Source organism: Lissotriton vulgaris, unplaced genomic scaffold, assembly GCF_964263255.1.
Source record: "Lissotriton vulgaris unplaced genomic scaffold, aLisVul1.2 SCAFFOLD_471, whole genome shotgun sequence".
Lineage (NCBI taxonomy): Eukaryota > Metazoa > Chordata > Amphibia > Caudata > Salamandridae > Lissotriton > Lissotriton vulgaris.
Window position 1 is genome coordinate 188,471 of NW_028240807.1, and position 19,132 is coordinate 207,602.

Here is a 19,132-nt window from a genome sequence, read left to right on the forward strand (position 1 = left end):
CAAAATCGGTACGAGCGGGATTTTAAAGTGAAGCCGAAGAGATAACGGCTGTCTGGATGGATGGGGATAGAGAAAAACGCGTTCTTAAGGTCGATAACAGTGAAGGTGGTGGCAGTGGACGGGATGAGGGTCAGAATGGTGGTGATATCGGAGACTACAGGATATTTGGGTACAACCACTTTGTTAATCTCTCGCAAGTCGATGATGAAGCGGTACGCTTTCTCATCTCCTTCACCTTGCTTCTTAACGATAGGTAGGATTGGGCTGTTGCAGACGTTGCTAACCACCTCTTCAACCACTCCTGCATCTACCAGAGACTGAATGATCGCTACCAGTGCCTTCTCACCCTCCGGTGATATCCGATATTGCGGGAGTTTCGGGAGCATAGCGTCCTGTCGTACAGTTATGTGAATAGGATCAATCATCATTCGCCCCACATCAGAGTCATTTTTGGCCCATAGGTACGGAGGCAGGGTGTCAAGCAGGGACAGGTCAACGTCAGTTATGGAGCACATGTGTCGTGGGGGGCAGGATCTGGACATGTCTGGGTTGTCGTACAGGATGACTCGTATTCCATCTGGGGAACACCTAATGGTAGCTCAAAAATGTTTCAGTAAGTCAATGCCCAAAATGGCGTCAGGGGAGTTGGAGGAGAGCAGGAATGGCGCGTCAGTAGTGTTGTTTTCTAGGTCAAAGGTAATAGGTACGGACAGGGGGTTAGTGGAGGGCGTTCCATCGAAACCTATCGACGTTATGTGTGAGCCAGACAAGGGTGCCCTTGGAATCAGTCGTTTTGATAACACACTACGTGTCTCCCCAGTGTCTACCAAGAATGGAGACTCTGTACCCAGGACCTTAGCGGTGACATAAGGACCTTGCTGGTCAACACAGAGCTCGACTGGATCCCTCCCTTGCCCCTGGCAGTCCTATGCAAAGTCGGGGGTATTTTCACCTTCGGACAGCTGATATTGGTTTTGTCGGGGACGGTCAAATGTGTTCAGTCTCCCTGATCTGTCATTGTTGGTGTCGTTGGTGTGCCCTCGTCCTTGCACTCTATTTCTCGGACCACCTGCCACATCTCTGGAGTCCCTATTTCTATTCATCTCTAGCAGAACCGGACACTGGGATTTCCAATGGCCGAACCCTTTGCAGAAGGCGCATTGGTCATTGCTAATGTCTCTACGTCCAGTGTGAGGTGTTGGGGTGTGATCTTTAGAAGGTAGATCTCTGGGGGTGGTTGATTGGTAGTTCCCCCTCTGGTGTTCTCGTCCTACCGTTATACCTTGTATCTGGGCTATCATTACCCTTTCCTTTAAATCTTTCTTCTTTTTCTCGGATGCCCTATCATTCTCATTCTTTTGGTGCTCGTAATACTGAGCCATCTGAAGGATAGCTGCGGGTTTGGAGGCCCCCCAACTACTCTCGCTCGTCTGCAGTTTTTGGGAGACTTCTTGTGTTAGGCCCTTTACGTAATTTTGTACAAACAGGTGCTGTCCGGTTGCGGTGGTCATGTCTTGGCCACTGTAGTCGGAGAACACTGTCTCGAATCGGGAGAAGTATTCTGACACATCTTCCTGCGGTTTCTGTCGACAGGCCGTGACTATCGACCAATCTACCTTTCTTTCTGGGATCAGTGTCTTTAATTTCTGGACTAGTTTGTCTGGGAGTTCCAGTATGTCTTTTACTGGTTTCCTTCCAGGCTCTCGTTGTCTATCTAGTTTACCGAGTTGGTCCCAGGTATGTCCAAACAGATCCGTGTGGTCAGCCTTCCGGATTTGCTTCCACACGTCAGCTGGCAGGCATAACCCAAAGAACAAGTCAATGTCCGCTAAAGTCATTATTGTCGAACCCAAGGCTGTGCCTAATTCGGTATAAAACGCTGTCGGGTTCTTTCTTAAATCGGGCAGGGTTTGTTTGAAGGTTAGGATATCTTGTCGGTCCCATGGTTGGTAAACCCAATTATACACAACTCTCCCTTTTGCATCTGCATGATTAATATCATCGCTTGTTCCCAGGCCACGTGGCGGGATCCAGTAAGGGGCCGCTTCTCTGATAGGCATCATAGTATTGGCTACTTCTACCGAGGTCGTTTCAGGGACTGTAACCTTGGCTTCTGGTTTCTGTTCCGTGAGATGGCGGAGGACCTCAAGTATCTGCATGAAGAGTTCCGCCGCCCCGCATTCAGTCCCATCTCCAACATCAATCTTCCTATACAGCGTTGTTAGTTTAGCGGAACCCTTACTTTGATACCTATCTTCATATGCGTTCAGGGTGTGGTAGCTGAATCGCAAGATGAAATGCCGTCTGTGGCTGTCGGCATGTGAATTATATACGCTCATTGTGTAATCTTCGCTCTCCCTTCGTTCTACTAATGTCTTTGCTATTTTATCGATCCCATCCCGCTAATTTTTGCTCAACCTATTTGGTCTGGCTGGTGGTTGTTTGCTAGCCTCGGGGTCGTCTGACGATGTTGTTAATGTGGCTGGTGCAGAGGCCGCGAGGGCTGGTGCACTAGCGCCAAGGTCACTGTCGCTCACACTCGGGGCTTGCAAGCTTTGTTGGCAGGGGGCATATGGAGGGGGCATGTAGATGATTGGGGGACCTAGCAGTAACTCATCGTTCGCCCGTTGTTTGGAGGGCAATTCAGGGTAGAGCGCAGAGGGGGTCCTAACAGGACATTGGCCTGTCGACCCTGATTCTTGGTTTTGTGTAGCTTCCTTTCTTTCTTTTATTTCCTCTTCTAGTTGTTTTGCGGCCAGGTGGGCTGCCTTTCGTAATTCTTTCCCTATTTTTGCTTCTTCTCTTTTCTTTCGTTGTTCCGTTTCTTTGCGCCACATGCCGATACTGTCGAGCATAGTGGGCGTAGTTTTATTTTTCTGGAGCGCTATTTCTAATGCTTTTATTTTATGATCATCAAAGGAACCTATCAGTGGCCACTGACTTTCAGGGTTCTTTTTTGTATATTTATGCCATAGTTTAGTGTAAGCTATAGCGACTAGTCCATACTTAGTGAACATGTCCTTATTAGGGGTGCCCTCCAGTGGAGCCGGATGGTTCATCTCTAATAAGCGGTCCGGGCTAAACAGGCTACCAACCAGTGGGGAGAAGATAGGCATGACGGGTTACAACGGGGACAAAAGTCTGCACTACCTATCTTATCACGGCGGGCAAGGACTAGACAGAATATTTCTATTCTCCGTTGTTTGCCGGCGGTGAATACCTCAAACGAACCAATACCGAACAATCGGTCAATCAAACAATCAGTGGGGAGAATAAGTGGGCACGAAAAGTTATCGTTACCCACTCTTTCTCTACCTGCAAAGAGAGACCTTGTTCTTCCCTGTTTGCAGACAAAGAATCTCCAGACAATAATCCACGAACGACAGTTCGGGAAACAGTGGGGGAGGAAGATAGGCACGAAGGATTACAACGGGGACAAAAGTCTGCGTTACCTATCCTTCACTGTTTGCAAAGAGAGAGCCTGTTGTTTTCTCCGTTTGCAGACAGCGAATCTCCAGAGGTTTCAACAAAGCGTAATACTAGTATTATCCAAACAAAACAATCTTTTCTCAATTCGTCGTGTTTACACGACCTTACCCGGACCGCATGGACGGTTTCCTGTCCTCTGGATCCAGCGCCCGATCGTCCTCTCTCCTTCGTGATGCCCGTGGCACTCCTGATGGTTCCCAGTCAGGACCGTAGATCACTCGAGAGAGGTCTGTTCAGAACTAGTGAAGGTCGGATGATCGGCTGTCAGACGAGGGTCTATCGGACACGAGCTCTTCCCGATCGTTGCAGTCGTTCACTCTGTCGTCGGGACCTCTCCCACTGGATCCACGTGTCGCTGATGGGCCCCACGCTTTGGGACGCCAATTGTAGAAAAAGTAGGGCTAGGACCTTTCTCAAGATTTGCCCGGCGCTAACCGCCCTTGTACCATTCAAAGTTACCAAGCAATGAGGCAGGCGCCGGAGACCAGAAGGCAGGAAACAGAAGTTTATTCCGACGGAGCAGAACACATCAGATCGGACAACAAGGTATCGTCTCGAGGTGCTCTAACAGCCTCTCGGAGGCCTGGCCTCTTATACACTGGTTTATGGCATGTGACCTTTCTTTATTACAATCAGAACATTGTGACATAAAGAAAAAGACATCCCTGTAATCCTCGTGTCTGTCCCACCCCCATATACCTTTACAATAGAGGTCCTCAACCCGCTGATAAGAGGAGGGGGTCATCACGCAGCTGAGTGTTTCGCCAAGTCTTAGGATGTGTGCGCCTGACCATATCCCAGGGGGTGGGGAGGCCCTGATCAACAGCGTGTCCTTTGAAGAGGGGTGGCTCCATACAATGAGGGGCAGTAAATGGTATCTCCTGGCTTAGGCGATGGCCTCGGACCTGTGTGGTCAGTCGGACACGGGGTAGGAGGTCATCAATGGAGTGGTATTCATGCCGCGTGGACAATTGAGCTGAGGGAAGGTTTATCAACAGAGGGGCATTCATAGGAAGAGAGGAGGTGCTGGTCAGGCGCTGGTGTGACTCCCAAGGACAGGGTCATGCAGAAGGGTTATGCTCATGAGTAGGAGGGAGGGGGGGCCAGGGTGCGCGGAGGATGCTTGCTGGGTCAGAGGGGCGCGCTGGCGATCGATCGTGGACAGGGAGACCATGATACCTAAAATGGCTGCCGTGCACGTCGTACGTGGATGACAAGCTGGCGCAGATGATGTTTAGATTGCAAACTAAAATTCCACACCCCCTCCACTCTTCCCCCTCCACTCTTCCCCCTCCACTCTTCCCCCCTCCACTCTTCCCCCCTCCACTCTTCCCCCCTCCACTCTTCCCCCCCCTCCACTGTTCCCCCCCTACACTCTTCTTCCCCCTACACCCTACACTCTTCCCCCTACACCCTACACTCTTCCCCCTACACCCTACACTCTTCCCCCTACACCCTACACTCTTCCCCCTATACTCTACACTCTTCCCCCTACACTCTTCCCCCTACACTCTTCCCCCTACACTCTTCCCCCTACACTCTTCCCCCTACACTCTTCCCCCTACACTCTTCCCCCTACACTCTTCCCCCTACACTCTTCCCCCTACACTCTTCCCCCTACACTCTCCTCATTCACACTCCTCCACCACACTTGGTTAGAAAAATGTATTATATTATATTGGTATGGGTTAAACAAAACCAAAATGACCAAAATCCAATAAGTAGAATAGAGTTATGAATTTTTAAAGAACAACCAGTACTGCATGCCCACTAGTAGCATTTAAATTACAGGCCCTATTTATATGGCATACTACTTTATAAGGGGCTTGTCAGTAAAGCAAATGTGCCAACCTGGTACATACCCATGTCACCATGTTTTGGGGGAAAGGACATGCACTTGGCATTGCTTAGCCGTGATAAAGTGCTCAGAGTCCTAAGGGCAGCAAAAGGATACAGCAAAAAGTGGAGGTAAGCAAGCTAAAAGTTAGGGGAGACCACTCTAAGCACGACTGATCTAAGATGTGTCCCCCCACCTCAGCTGAAAGTTGGGAGATTGACCCAACCTTTAGAAAGTTGTCATCACTAAGGCGAAAAAAACTGGCAATACCATCAGCATTGATGTGGTCTACCCCTGTAGGGAAATGGACCACCTCGGCAGTTTTGGATTCTCACCCCTCATTTGCATGAGCCACCTGTGGGGTCTGTGGTTAGTCTGAATCGGGAAGTGAGTACCAAAGAGGTATGTCCTCAACTTCTTCAGTGCCCATACCAAAACAAAAGCTTCTCTTTCTGTAGGCCAACACCACTTTCTAAAAGTGGCATTTCTAAAGTAGTAAAGGTAAATCCAGTAAATCCAAATTCACCAATCAAGAGGATTCATCACCACAATTCCAAAGATTTGAAACATGATGCAGCTACTACTTTCTAGTCAGGAATTGCAGTGCAAGTGTTTTAAGGAATTACCAGTGCTAGCCTATGAAAGGAGTAGACCTCACAGGAATGAAAATCCAATGTAGTTGTTTGTCATTGCCAGGACTGTAACATTAAAAATGATCTACCCTTTACACAGCACCCTGCACTTAGGTCTACCTAGGGCCTACCTTAGAGGTGGCTTGTGTATAATAAAAGGGGAGATCAAGGCATGGCAAGATTACAGGCCCTGGGTATATGGTTTTCTACTCTACAAGGGACTTCTAAGTTAACTACATTTGCCAATCAGCTATATACCAATGTCGCCATGTTTAGGGGAGAAGCACAAGCATCACTTTAGCACTGGTTAGCAGTGGCAAAATGCTCATAGTCCTAAGATCAACAAAAAGATACATCAACAAGTGGAGATAAGCAGGCAACAAGTTGGGAGAAGAACCCCCTCAAAGATGACAGGTCTAACCCTTCCCATTTATGGCCTATGGAACATCATTAGCATTTTTTACACAATTACTTAAAATCTATTTGTTTATTTACTAATGCTCATAGTTAATCATCAGTTTAATTAAATTAGCAGTCTTCACGCCAGGATGTCTTGTTGATGATCGTGCACTAAAAAAAAACCTTCCTGGAATAGCACATTTATCTGTATACAAATATTGATAATGTTAATCCCCCACTGTTGAGTCTTAGGAGGCTGTGCTTTAAACCATGATTTTGCTTAGTGAATGCATGATTGTTTTGAGATTCATTTTAAGTTCCAGCGGGAGGATGTCACTTAATTTATTGAATATATTATCCAAGAATACCGTTTTGTGGAAAAAAGAAAACTTGTGAATGAAATTGAAATTACTTCAATAACGTTTGAGACATAAGTGTTGTCAGTCACAAAGCAATTATGGGATATAATAAAGTAATATGTACTCTGTTTTGCCTGTTGCTGATTATTTAGTCATGGTTTTGCTTCCCTTTGATAGCTCCACTAATTCTGTTTCCAGCCCATTTAGCTCAATCAATAAAAGTGATTATGTTCATTTAAGAAATAATAAAAACGGAGAAAGTGGTCGATATGTTCAAAATATCATTATAGTGATAGACAAAACGGACACCATAACCTGCAGGACAAAATCCAACGTTTATTTCATGGGTTAGGAAAACTCAAAACAATGAAAGTAAAGTTGCGTTTAAATAAGGATGTTCATCCTGATGCTCAAAGACACAGACTATTTGTGTTTCACTTGCAAGAAGCTGTCGAAAAGGAACTTAATTTGTTGCTTAAACATGACGTCATTGAACAATCCACTGGTCCAATACCATGGGTTAGCCCCATTGTAATAGTGCCTAAAAGAGACCGCGAAGGAGCTTTACGCATCTGCATTGACTTGCATCAGGCCAACAAGACCATAGAGCGAGAGAGACTTCCTGATCCTCACATTATTGATAGGACAACTCAATTGAACAGTGCAAAGTATTTTTCTCGGCTCAACATAAATGAAGAATATTATCAATTGGAGCTTGAAGAAAATAAAGGTACATAACAACCTTTTCTATGAATGTATGTTTGTTTCGCTGCAAGCGATTGAGTTCTGATATATCCTCTGTTGCCTAACTTTTCCAACATGTCATTTCATGTATCATACACCCTGTAATGAATTCATTTAACTATAGTGATGACATATTGGTTTTCGGAGCTACACAGAAAGAGCATGACAAAGCTCTCATGCAAATATGTTTTCTGTTGAATGATGCAGATTTAACTCTAAATGCTGACATGTGAATTCCACGAGAAAACCTTGACATCCTTTGGCCATCTCTATTCTGATGGGGGTATGAAACCTTATCCAGCCAAAGTTCAAGCATTGTCTACTGCAAATCCTTCAATAAACCATGCAATGTTAAAATCATTTCTTGGAATGGCCAGTTACTATTCCCGTTACATACAAGACTTTGCACCATTATGAGAACTAAAAAAAAAAAATTGTCTTTTTATTGGTCAAGAGAATGAGAGAGGAGCTATCAAAGGACCAGGCAAGTTATTGAGAGTGACACTACACTGAAATGGCCTGCTTTGATCCAAAACTTCACACAGATGTTGTGGTTGAGGCCAGCCCGGTCAGTTTAGGCATCATCCTTGCACAGCACAACAGACATCCCAATGCACGGAGACATATAGCAGCATACGTCAGGAAAAGCCTGTCACAAGTGGAACATGCTTATTTGCAGCCTGAAAAAGAAAGGTTGCCAGTGGTCTGGGCTTGAAATATTGCCCTGTGTTTTTGTACGGAAGGCCCTTCACAGTAGTGGCTGATCATAAAGCACTGTTGATATTGGGCAATCACAAAGTCAAAATGCCTCCTAGAATTAAACATTGGGGGTTTGAGGCTACAAGAATACAACTAGCCGGTTCTTCATTGTCCAGGGAAAGATCAGAATCCTGCTGCTTATTTTTCAAGAGTGCCATTACAATGCCCTGATACCCCATCTAAGAGAGCGTAGGCTTACATCAATCTTATTGTGAAATCTAGCATATAAGCTACCATGTCTGTAGAAGAAATTGTTACTACTGCAAACCAAGATAGTGACAAGTTAAAGTTGAAGTACATTATTGCTTACCAATAGAGGAACCAGCCCTCTAAACCTTTCACTAATGCCAGAGATTATCCAAAGTTAAAATATTTCAGAGATGAACTTTCAGTGACTCGGGTAGCACACACATTGTTATTCCCAAGAGTCTCAGATAACAAGTAATTGACATTGCCATGACGAGGACTAAATACCACTAAAAGAACTCCTTTGTAATCTAGTCTGGTTTCTGTATGTAGACGAAAGGATCGAAAAGGAGTTGAAGACTTGTCACATATGTAACCATATTTCGTCTCTATTCAGCACCCTTTAAACATGTCAGAATTGCCAGATCCTGCTTTAGGGAGAAAATTGCTATTGATTTCTTTGGTTCTCTTGCGAATGCACATCATCTTCCAGTTAATGTTGATAAATACTCGCGGTCCCCCTTGGTAAAAGACCTTTCATCCACTACACATGAAAAGGTTAGTCAAAAGTTAGATGGTATCTTTGCGACATGTGGGTGTACCATAACGGCATAACTTTTAATAGTCGAGAATTTAACAACTCTCTAAATCACCTCAATATAAAGCATCCAAAAGGCCCACCTTTTTGGCCCCAGGCCTACGGTTCACGAATACTATAAAGAAAGTTCTTCAGTGTCCTGCACTGAAGAAGCTAGACCTCAAAGTTGGACTCCTCGAACTTACCGTTCGACCCCTCACTCAATGACCGAGTAAAGACCTGCAATTCCTATGTTTCGAAGAGCCATGATGACCTAGTTGCCCCACTGGACCAACCTCCGATCTAAGAATGAGGAAGACCTTCATTGTACAGACTTTGGTCACAAAATGAAAATTTGTGCTGACAGATGACGCCATGTAAAAAGAGATTTCACCTTTACAAGGGTTGATTGAGTGCTCGTCAGACAACGAAAAGAAAGTCTGATGCTCCTCTCGAGGCTGAACCCTTTACCATCACTTGCATGAAAGGAAACGTGGGAAGTCCAACATCGATGTCAATAGAGAGACTGTGTCCCGAAAGAAAGTTGATGATTCTATGTCTGCTGATAATTTCACCTCCCCTATGCAGATCACTGACACTTCGACTGCCAGTTCCCGAATTCTAATGCCCTGATCAGGATTTGTAGTCCAGGTGCCCCGGTGCCTAATTGAAGAATTGTAATTGCCTGTATTTCTATGAATATCTGTGTTTTTATTTACTTATCCATTTTTTAAAATGTATAATTTTTAATTTAACAAAGCGGGAGATGTAGTGTCTTCTAAATAAAAGAACACTGGAACTCTTTTGGTTCCGATTGTACACCGTAGAACTGTGACGTAAGCATTGGAGAGACGAGTTGAAGGAAGGCTTAGAATGTGGAGTTCTGACACACAGCAGAATAAAGGCTACTCTGTGTGTGTGTGTGTGTGTGTGTGTGTGTATTTATTTATTTGGTGTGTTCCTATTAGACCACATATGGCACGTTTTAGTCCTTGAGATGCTCTAGTACAAAGACACATTCAAATCAAGCTTGGAACGGGCATAATGAATATTGAAATGTAATTTAGTGACAGAAGGGCAGGCAGAATCTTTTGATAAAGGTGAATTCGACTGTAGGTTGAAAAGGTTGTGGAATCCCAAAGTGGAAGGTGTAGAAGAAGAGTTTGCGAGTTTCCAAGAGGGAAAGTGAAGTCTACGAGGGTCTAAATGGTATGAACATCTTGTCTGCAGTGTATAGGGAGGGCAGCATTCATTTGAATACGTTCAGATTGTGGAGGAAATGTCTTGTTGAAGATAACAAAGAGGTTGAGAGTTACAGTGGAACCGTTTAGATTTTATGTGTGCCCAAAAAGTATTTTGGCTCAGAAGCTGTTCATTTAGGTCTTAAAAGAAACATGCTATTGTTGTAAAGGGTAAATGAAGTAGGCACACAGGGCGTCAAGACAGTAAGGAGTTTATTTAAGTAGAGCGCAGAAAGACCCGACCAACAGGACCGGGATCAAACGGGCAATAACGGCCGTTAGCATGGAACACTGGCCACGTCAAGGAAACAAGCAGCTCGAGGGCAGCACGAGATGCATGTTGAGGACAGGGGAGAATATAACACATCTCCTTTCCTTAAACAGTGGAAAGAGAAAGCACCTTACAGTAAATTAAATAAAACACAGCAGAATACAAAAGTAAAGATATTGCTTATAACACATAGTTCTCAGTTTAAGAGCAAAAGAAACAAATATATCATGACCATGTAAATAGCATTGTGAATAGCACTGCTCAGAACAAATATATCATGACCATGTAAATAGCATTGTGAATAGCACTGCTCAGAATATAAGCTTTCCAAGTAACATAAAGCTATGTAACCCCACTCCTTTCCTTGGATGAGCAACATTTACACAAAATCTTTTAAGTAAGCAGGAGCAACTCTTTTGCGGGCTGGTCTGCAAGCCTCTTCAGCAATAACCTCTTTGGTGACAGGCACATGAGTGGTTGGCTTGGTCTTTTTCTGGTAAAGCGCTACTCTGCGCAAATTCCAGGTTTGCCCATTCTGCAGCCTAACGTAATTACCAGCCACGGACTTCACCTGGTAAGGCCCTCTAAACTTGTTAAACATACTCTGATTCCCGCCAGGTTTTACCTTAACCAAATCCCCTTCAGCAATGTTACTGGGGGCACAATTCCTTGACTTACAGTGACTACCGTTCTCTACTTTCCCATGTAGCCAAGTGGGAATCAACTTAGTACCCGCAGGCCTCCCTCTCATGAGTTCAAAAGGTGTGACAGACATGTTACTATGAATAGTTGTACGGTATGCCCATAACATTTCTTTGATCTCCCTCTGCACAGACCGACCAGCGGCCAAAGACAGTTGCATAGTGCCTTTTACAAGTCTGTTCACCCTCTCGCACAATCCGTTCCCTTGAGGGTTGTAGAGTGACGTGCGCAGATGCTTTAAACCCAAAAACACAAAATAATTCTCCATGATTGCCGAGGTAAGCTGTGTGCCATTATCTGTTAAAACTACCGAAGGGATCCCTTCACGCCTAAATATCTCATCTAGAACCTTAACTGTGGATTCAGCAGTGATGCTCTTCATAAAGGCCACCTCTACCCACCTAGAAGACGAGTCCACTAATACCAGAGCAAACCTTTCAGAATCCAGCAGGTCATGAAAAGGTCCTATGAAGTCAACACAGACTTTCTGCCACGCACCATCATCCGAGACGATCTGTCCCGTAGTACCCTTGCTGGCACGAACCTGTAGCCTCTTTTCCGACTCTTTACATGAGTGACATTGCTCCACCCAACTCTTCACCTGTGCATCAACTCCCGGGCAAAGAAATTTCATCCTGTAACTGCACGTAAGGTCTGAGTGCGGGAGAGACCGTACTTTGCCTAGATACACCCTCCTTGCACATCTTGATCAAACTCTCCATCACAAGATCCTTTTTCATTTCTTGCATCCATTCCGCCTTGGATATGGAAGAAGGTAAGTCACTCTCTAGATCATCTAAAAACGCGACCACACTCTCAGTGACCAACTCTCTGGGTAGTACTTTAGTGTCAGGCAACCTCGACAAACAATCAGCAACACTGTTGCACCAACCAGGTAGATATTCCACATTGCACATAAACTCTTGGACGCAGACGGCTAACCTTGCTAACCGCCCTGAGCAATTCCTAATACCCCCAGGTGCCAAAACTTTCAAGAGTGGCTTGTGGTCCGTTCTGAGTGTGAATGTGATCCCCCACAGGTACACCCGGAAGTACCGAGTGGCCCATGCAGCCGCCAATGCTTCACGCTCTATGACAGAGTAGTTCCTTTCAGTCTCGGTCAAGGAACGCGAAGCAAACGCAACAGTGTTCTGCCTACCATCACCTTTTTGTGTAAGAACAGCCCCAATACCCACCGAGCTGGCGTCTACAGTGAGAATGGTGTGAAATGACTGTACAAAACTTGAGAGAATGTTAGCATCCACAATATTTTGTTTGATCATTAAAAAGGCGTTCCTTTGGTCAGCTTCCCATGTAAAACCTTTTCCTTTTCTCATGATGGCACGCAAGGGTTCTACCTTTTCTGCAAAATTTTTAACAAACTTAGCGTAGTATTCTACCATGCCCATGAAGGATCTTAGCTTGTCTTTGTCATCAGGTTCAGCCACATTGCATATTGCACTTACTAGATCCTTCTTTGGCTGAATCCCCAGGCTAGACACATGATACCCCAAATAGTCTACCTCCCCAACAGCAAAAACACATTTCTCCTTGCGCAAAGTCATACCAGCCCTTGAAAGAACAGTGAGAACTTTGTCAAGAATTGCATTATGGTCATCAACATCTAAACCATAAATCAGGATATCGTCCTGAAAAAATACCACTCTTTTAATGTCTTTCAGGACGTCAGTGATGATTCTTTGAAATGCGCTTGCCGCAGAGCAAAGGCCGAAGGGAAGTCTTTTGAATTGGTATGTTCCTTCCGGGGTGATAAATGATGTGAACTGCTTTGAGTCCGGGTGAAGTTTCACCTGGTGGTATGCACTGCGAAGATCCAACTTCGAAAAAACCTTGCCTCCACCCAAACTTAGCACAATTTCATTTATATTGGGGAGTGGAAAATTGTCCATTATCACAGCCCTGTTAAGACTTCGCATGTCTACACAAAAACGCAAAGAATTGTCCGGTTTCTGTGTGATAACTACAGGACTTAACCATTGTGTGGCCTCCACAGGTTCAATTATGTTATCATCCAATAACTGCTTGATAATTTTCCTGACTTCATCTCTGGCGGACAAAGGTATTTTCCTCGCAGTGTGTTTTACAGGTGCAACACCCCTCTTTATTTTGATAATATGCTGATAGCCAACAGCTTCCCCCAATTTCTCACTGAAGATGTTCTCATGCCTTTTAAGAATAGCTTCTAAGTCTCCATGAACGCTATTACACTCGTTGTCACTATCTGTACACATCACAGGTGGGTCTGCTCTCGGGTTCACCCTTATGTTTAACTCGTACTGATGTAACCATCCCAATATAGCTGGGCCGTGTGGTGATACATAAACCTTCCCTTGAGTAATTCTTCCTTTAAACTTGATAGTGGCCTCAAAGAACCCAAGGACACCAATGCTCACCCCTTGATAACCTCTCAAGGTGATGTCGGATTCGACAAGAGTCGACCCTCTGCAAGAGGAGTTAAACAAGCTCTTTGGAATAATTGTGTACAATGACCCAGTATCCACCATCAAATTTATTACACACCCATTTAATTCAAAGTCTGCTTTTGGGCGAGACAAAATAACACCCCCCATCAATTCCTGACTCCCTGCAGAAATCATCATTACCTCCGCCTCATCATCAGTGGTTTCACTCTCCACTATGGCAACCTTTTTTGCACTATTTGTTCTACACATACGTGCATAATGTCCTTTCTTCCCACACTTCAAACAATCTCTGGACAAAGCCGTACAATTCTTTGAGTCAGCCAAGTGAAAAGGGCTACCACACCTGTTGCATGAGCGTGTGACCTGTCTGAATTTGTTTGTCTGCCCACCCCTATTAAACGAGGTTGTAGCCTTCCCCCCTCTATTTGTCTGTCTCCCTTGTAGTAGGTTAACGCTCTCTGAATTATCTGTTAGCAGGACTGCAACATCTTGCCCGCTGGCGTGCCCATGTTGTATTCTTTTAAGTTCTTTCATACATCTGTCGCTCTCTTCAGCAACCTTAGCAATAGTGATTGCCTCTGTGAGAGTGGGGTTCTTAGCTGCCCATAACTTTTCTTGTGTTTTTTTGCTAAGACACTGCACAATCAACTGGTCACGGATCATCTCATCCTGAATATTGCCAAACTGGCACTTTACAGAAAGCTCCCTCAACCTGGACACGAATTCATCAATAGTCTCACTTTCTCTCTGGGGAGCAGTATAAAACTTATGTCTGCGCATTACAACATTTTCTTGTTTTGCAAATCTAGTGTACAATCTAAATAAAGCATCCTTATACACATCATCAATATCTAAGGGGGGATCCGGTAAATATTTGAAAATTCTTTGCCCCTCCTTCCCTAAGGCACCTAGTAACAAGGCCTTTTTCCTGATGGCAGAAAACTTTGTGCCATCTAGGGCTATGATGTAATTCTCAAATGCTTCACACCAATCATCCCATTCCATGGATGGCTCACCTGGGGCACTTAAGAAAGGGACAGGGGCTTGGATGGTATTGCTCACATTCATGGCTAAACTCAGATTATAGCAAGATAAACAATTCACACACTAAACGGTATAAGTTACCCCGATAAAAGTGTGTGTGCCACTGCAGTTTTGACTGGTAATGTGTATGACACACTGTATTTTAAAGTGAGTGTGTCACTGTTGCCTGTATTTGTCACTGTTATCTGGTTTTCAAGTGATCTTTCATATAAGTGTGTGTGTCACTGCTGTTTCAACCACAAATGTATGACACACTGTATTTTGAAGTGAGTGTGTCACTGTTGCCTGTATTTGCGAATGTCATTTAAAAATAGTTGACTGTGCTGGTTCAAAATGCACTTCACCTCGAGTGCGCTACCTTTTCTAGTTAGCCAAAGTACGTCACTTCTTTGTGCTGGTTCAAAATGCACTTCACCTCGAGTGCGCTCCCTTTTTTAGTTTGCCAAAGTACGTCACTTCTTTGTGCTGGTTCAAAATGCACTTCACCTCGAGTGCGCTACCTTTTTAATCGTCTAAGTTATCCACTACCTCCTTGAGCGCGTTGCCCTTTTAAACTGTCTTTCTCAGTGGTGGGGCTCACCAATGCTGCCTTTCGCTACAGCAAGTGATTTCCCTTTTTAACCACGACGACACTGGGGCGCTGCTGCTCGCGTTGACGGGCTAAGAGCTTACAGTTACTGGTGCTCCGTCACGCTTCACTCAAGGCTGGATTTATCCCCGGTGAGTTACTTTCCACATACCTTTGGATTAGGCTTACGGTATTTTCAACCCTCAGGGCGATTCCTCTCACTGGATCGCAGGGATTCTTCTTCGGTCGGGTCTTCCGCTATTTTCCTTCCATTACACGGATGTCCGTCGTCAGTTGCCTTCTCCCTTCTTCGTTCTCCGTCACGAGTCGCCAAAATGTTGTAAAGGGTAAATGAAGTAGGCACACAGGGCGTCAAGACAGTAAGGAGTTTATTTAAGTAGAGCGCAGAAAGACCCGACCAACAGGACCGGGATCAAACGGGCAATAACGGCCGTTAGCATGGAACACTGGCCACGTCAAGGAAACAAGCAGCTCGAGGGCAGCACGAGATGCATGTTGAGGACAGGGGAGAATATAACACATATATAATTTAGATAGCAGACGTTATCAAAAAGAAATAGATCACTCACTGAGAGGTACTAAAGATAGTAAGTAAAATAGCATCATTATTCTTTATTTAATTTCAATATAAAAGCACAATTAAAATACATAATTTCATCATAGAACAATGTAAGCACTTTAAGAATACGACCCCATTTTTCTAATCCATACATTCATTTCTGACAATCACTCTCATGAGTTTTGACTAGATGAATAAATCGAACCCAAATGAATATTCAAAGTGCGTATACAAGAACTCATTAAGAACAATTTAAATGTTAAAAATGTTTATTCAAGAGGCTTATACAAAACTGATTATCAGAGATTAACGAAATCATGACACACATAGTTTATTTATTTATTTATTGGGTTTTATATAGCTCTGGCTAGACCCGGAGGTATCAGAGCGCTTTACATGAGGAAGAAACATTGTTTCAGAACATGGAGGCATTTCGAAGGAGCCAGTTCTGAATAAGTAAAGCTCTGCAGGTAGAATATGCCTCTACAGGAAACCCATGTTTTTATCAGGTTTGTCGGGTTTTCCTAAAATATTTTGTTTCCTACACTTCCGGAGACAGATGTTTTGATCACTAGGCTTCCAAATAATGGTAACTTACCGAAAACTGAAAAATCATTTTGTAATTAAATAGGTATATTTAACTCTGATAGGTCAGCTGCATTGTGTGCACAGATGGCTCAATGTGCAGAAGAGCTAAGCCTGAAGAGAAACTGGTCTCCACTTACCTCTAAAAGAATAACCAAGACAGTATGGCAGCACAGAGGTTGTGTGTGGGTGTGTTTTCGCATTTAAGAAGCCAGATTTGCAACTTTAGTACATCAGCTGTAAATGTACACTAAGCAATAGTATTTCGGATCATATCAACTAGATGTCAATCTATTCAGCATCCAAATTACTACAACTTCTTAGCAAATATTTTCCATTGTAAATTTTTAAAATTCAAAAAGTCCATCACTCCATCTGTTTAATACGAGAATACAGATGGACCTTGAAGAGAGGGGTAGGCCGGGTGCGGGTGGTGACGCCAGATACTGATTGCGAGTAACTTTAGAAAATATGGCATAAAGAAATGTATTGGAGATATGGTAAAGAACATCTTTTTAATCCATAAAAAATGTCATGTAAAAAAACAAATTTCTGCATCATGGATGCAAAGTGTGTTTCTACTATGAAGCATGTCGGTTACAGCTGTGCATCTTCAGCTTTAGCTGTGTATCTTATGGGCTATTTTGCCAGACAAGATGTACAAGAAGCAGCTTTTTTAGCCTCAGAGCCTGGACAGTAACATTTTAAACTGCAGTATAAATCTCAGGTTAGTTAAGAAGCTGGAGGAAAATCAAACCCTCCTTATGTGATTTAAACGATTTCCCTCTGAGAACAGGACATAAAAATCATAATCAACACGAAGCATAAAGTGGGCAGAATACCATAAATGACTAGTGGTTTGCCTAGATGTCCCATGCAGACGCAGCTCGGCAATGAGGTGAACCATTATTCCCATACCTGGAAAAGCCCCCAAGAAAGGAATCATGTTAAGACGTAACAATGGCATATAAAATCTTCGTTGTTGGGCTTTTATCCATAAAAGGTAGGGTTACATGCCATTGCTGGTAGCGAGCAGGGTATAATGCTGGACTGTTACTACGTTGGTTACTCTCTCCAACCTTATATTATCTCTTAATTCGTGGTACTGTAACTTAACCCGTGCCTTGTAGGAGGAGTTATTATCTGCACTATTTACCCAGAAGTTTACCATCCAAAGATCTTGAAGTGACTTTTTAATGCAGTTGAACCAAGGTACAGATTGTACGCAACCTAATTAGAAAAAAATCTTACAATGTGTCACGTGTGAACTTTAGCTCTGAAGCAGACCATAGTTTGACCCATAACAGGATATTATATCTCCTAGTAACCCTATTTATCTACCTGTTAACATACCTGGCTTTATAATTCTGGTTACTTGATGAATTGGAATTGCTCGATTGCCATAAAATTTGGAGACTGTACTGTAAAATGACCTTTTAACTTCTGAATGCAGTGCATACAGGAAAAGTGTTAGTTATCTGTAACAGTAGGTATGACACTTGAACGTATTTGAGATTCACCATATTGAGCATGATTCAGCGGTCTAGTGGATGGTTTCTAGAAAGTCTCATCTTTACTCGTCTGAATATTTGGTGTTGTCAGTATGCTCCGTAACTTCGAGCTGAAACCCACAATGAATTGTGCTGCATGTGTTATTTTAAGATTGTTATTTCTGTCACCAAGCGCAGTAGCTTTCTAATTAAGATGGAAACCTAATAAATTGTACGGAAATATAATTTACTTGAGATTTCAATTAAAATTATGTTTCTTTTAGGTGCATCGCATCTTGATGGTTTCTACTATACTTCTGACGTGCACAGCTTTTGTTCTTCCTTTCCTGTACAGAGGAGGCTGGAGCAAAGTAAGAGGATATTGATTACATTTTCCTGATTTAAAGGTTTTTGTATTTAAAGATCACTGCACTATGCTGCGTTTCCTATTACATCTACCTAGTGAAGTGTAATCTTGTTAATACAAATGACATTTACTTTTTGAAAGGCTTATGTTGTAGACTCATTTATTTTTGCTTTTTTGTGACCTCATTTATATTACTCATCTAATTTCCGCTCATTTTTAAACCTCTTTTCTGAGCATTTAAAAAGTGACAAAGGTCACCAACATTCAAGCAGTAGGGCTGCAAATTAACAGCTCCACAGTAGTGCTAAGAATACCTGGATTCCTCATCTACAATTCTAATTTTAAACTGCTTAGGAAAAGAGAACCGAACAGCTTCCCAATCAGTCACCCTCTGCGACCAGTCTAGTATAACGCGTAAGTGATTGATTCAGATGCTCAGTCCATCACCACCCCCTTTTGTACCAAACGCTCACACCCAGTCAAAAGATCTGGGTTTAATCCATCACCGTTCTTTAGCCCACTCTGCCACCCCAGTTCAGACATGGCTATATGCAAATCATTCTGACCCTGTGCCTCATGGGAACAGTCCAGCCCGAACTGCCAAGCCATGTCTTCCCTGGACCGGAAACAAGCTTCCGAGGACCGGTTTCTGGCATTCCAGCCGTCTTCAGCCCGGCTTGCTTGAATCCAGTGGCAAAGTGAGCAAGGGACTCTCGTCTGAGCATACCCTGCCACACTTATGGCGGCCAAAAGCGGTACAAAAGGGGGTGGTGATGGACTGAGCATCTGAATCAATCAAGCACTCACACCCAGTCAAAAGATCTGGGTTTAATCCATCACCGTTCTTTAGCCCACTCT

The 19,132-nt window shown here is 43.7% G+C and overlaps 1 protein-coding gene across 1 annotated transcript in view; it reads left to right on the top strand.

Annotated features, from left to right (window-relative positions):
• Positions 1 to 19,132, top strand: part of LOC147672863 (ferric reductase 1-like) — a 184,475-nt gene that overhangs the window by 96,017 nt on the left and 69,326 nt on the right. The window contains exon 10 of the mRNA XM_086947966.1: positions 18,192 to 18,278. Coding sequence (XP_086804092.1) covers positions 18,192 to 18,278 — 87 coding nt within the window. The remainder of the gene's footprint in view (positions 1 to 18,191; positions 18,279 to 19,132) is intronic.